The sequence below is a fragment of the Eriocheir sinensis genome, unplaced genomic scaffold (genome assembly GCF_024679095.1).
Source record: "Eriocheir sinensis breed Jianghai 21 unplaced genomic scaffold, ASM2467909v1 Scaffold1025, whole genome shotgun sequence".
NCBI lineage: Eukaryota > Metazoa > Arthropoda > Malacostraca > Decapoda > Varunidae > Eriocheir > Eriocheir sinensis.
The window spans coordinates 74,214-75,553 of NW_026110325.1; the positions used below are offsets into that span (position 1 = coordinate 74,214).

General features: G+C 59.9%; 1 protein-coding gene across 1 annotated transcript; it reads left to right on the forward strand.

Annotated features, from left to right (window-relative positions):
• Positions 1 to 339: 339 nt before the first annotated feature.
• Positions 340 to 985, forward strand: LOC126988967 (ankyrin repeat domain-containing protein 17-like; the record flags this gene model as incomplete). Its single annotated transcript, XM_050847399.1, is given in 1 exon segment — positions 340 to 985. A coding segment is annotated over 1 exon segment (192 nt), but the record flags the coding sequence as incomplete, so codon positions are not given.
• Positions 986 to 1,340: the final 355 nt, after the last annotated feature.

Here is a 1,340-nt window from a genome sequence, read left to right on the forward strand (position 1 = left end):
ATCAACCAGGTAGCTATGGCGTTAGCTGGCGGCCAAGCGGCGAACGAACACGACGGGCGTGCCGCGCGCTCGCTTAAAGCCTTGTACTAAAGTAGGAGATCGCTCAGCGTCGGACAGCTCTGGTCAGCGACGCCGCGTCCCTGGTTTCAACAGACGGCGGATGATGATGAGGATGATGATGATGCGTGGGCTCGAAACTCTGCCGGCCACGCCGTCGTCCTCCTCCTCGTCGTCCGCGCGTCCTTGTCATATAGCAGCAGACTGGTGGTGATGGTGGTGAGACTGTTGCTGCTGATGCTTTTGTGTCGAGGTGCGAGCGAACGCACCACGGACAATACCAGCAGCAGCAGCAGCAGTAGCAGCGCACCGTCACCCGTCGTCGCCTGCGAGAGTGGAGTGCTTCGTTCCAACCGACCGCTCGATAGAAGCTGCGTCAGTGTGAAGACTAGGGTGCCAACCGACGACATTGCGTGCGGCGGCGTCACCCTCGGGATGCGTTATCGCACGGAGAGTGGAGTTACCATCGCCTAGAGAGCGAGAGAGAGAGGGGTCGCTGCATTGAAGGCTGATCGCATTGGCAAACACGGTAAGAACGTGCGCCGCCACGAGGAGCCGCAGCTAATGCCGAGAAGCTTCTCATGAAAGAGAGGGGGCAAGACCTGGCTGTCAACATCAACATCGACCTGAGAAGAATGAAAGATTTCCAGGTGGAAGTGAGCGATGCCGAGTCTTGGCCCGCGGGAGGGTGGGCCCGAACTAGGATACAGTTCAACGGCGTTTGTTGAGGTCGGTGCGCGCAACACGAGAGACTAATCCCATCCAAGCTTGCTGGCCCCGGTCTGAGAGGTTGGCAAACGATTAGTCGCTCGGGTAGGTGCAGCGCGCTCCGGCCCCAAACAGCGTTATGGAAGCTCGAGCGGGTTTGTGGAGCGAGTCCGCCGCCGGCTCGCTCAACCCTCGCTTCCTCACGGCACACTGGCGACCGTTCTCTGGGACCGTCCCGCACGAGGGTCTCGATCCCCCCGCTGGCCGCGCGAGCGAGAGCCAAGAGCGGGAAGACCGTTACGCTCGGCCCAGCCGCCGACCAGCCGTACCCCACAATCTCACAACTCCGCGCCAGCGGGCCGCTCCCGACGGTCAGCATCGACTGTGGTCGCACTTCCAGGCAGCGGCGTTTAGAAGCTCACGGCAGCTCTAGCGATTCTAGGAGCCGAGTTCTTAGCGGTTATTGGGTTGGGATGGGGTGCAAAGTCTTGTAGGGTTGCTATTTCTGGAGTACGTTGACCGTTTGCGTTGTGTGATTATGTTTGTGGTCTTGTGTACATAAGTGTGTGTGTTTG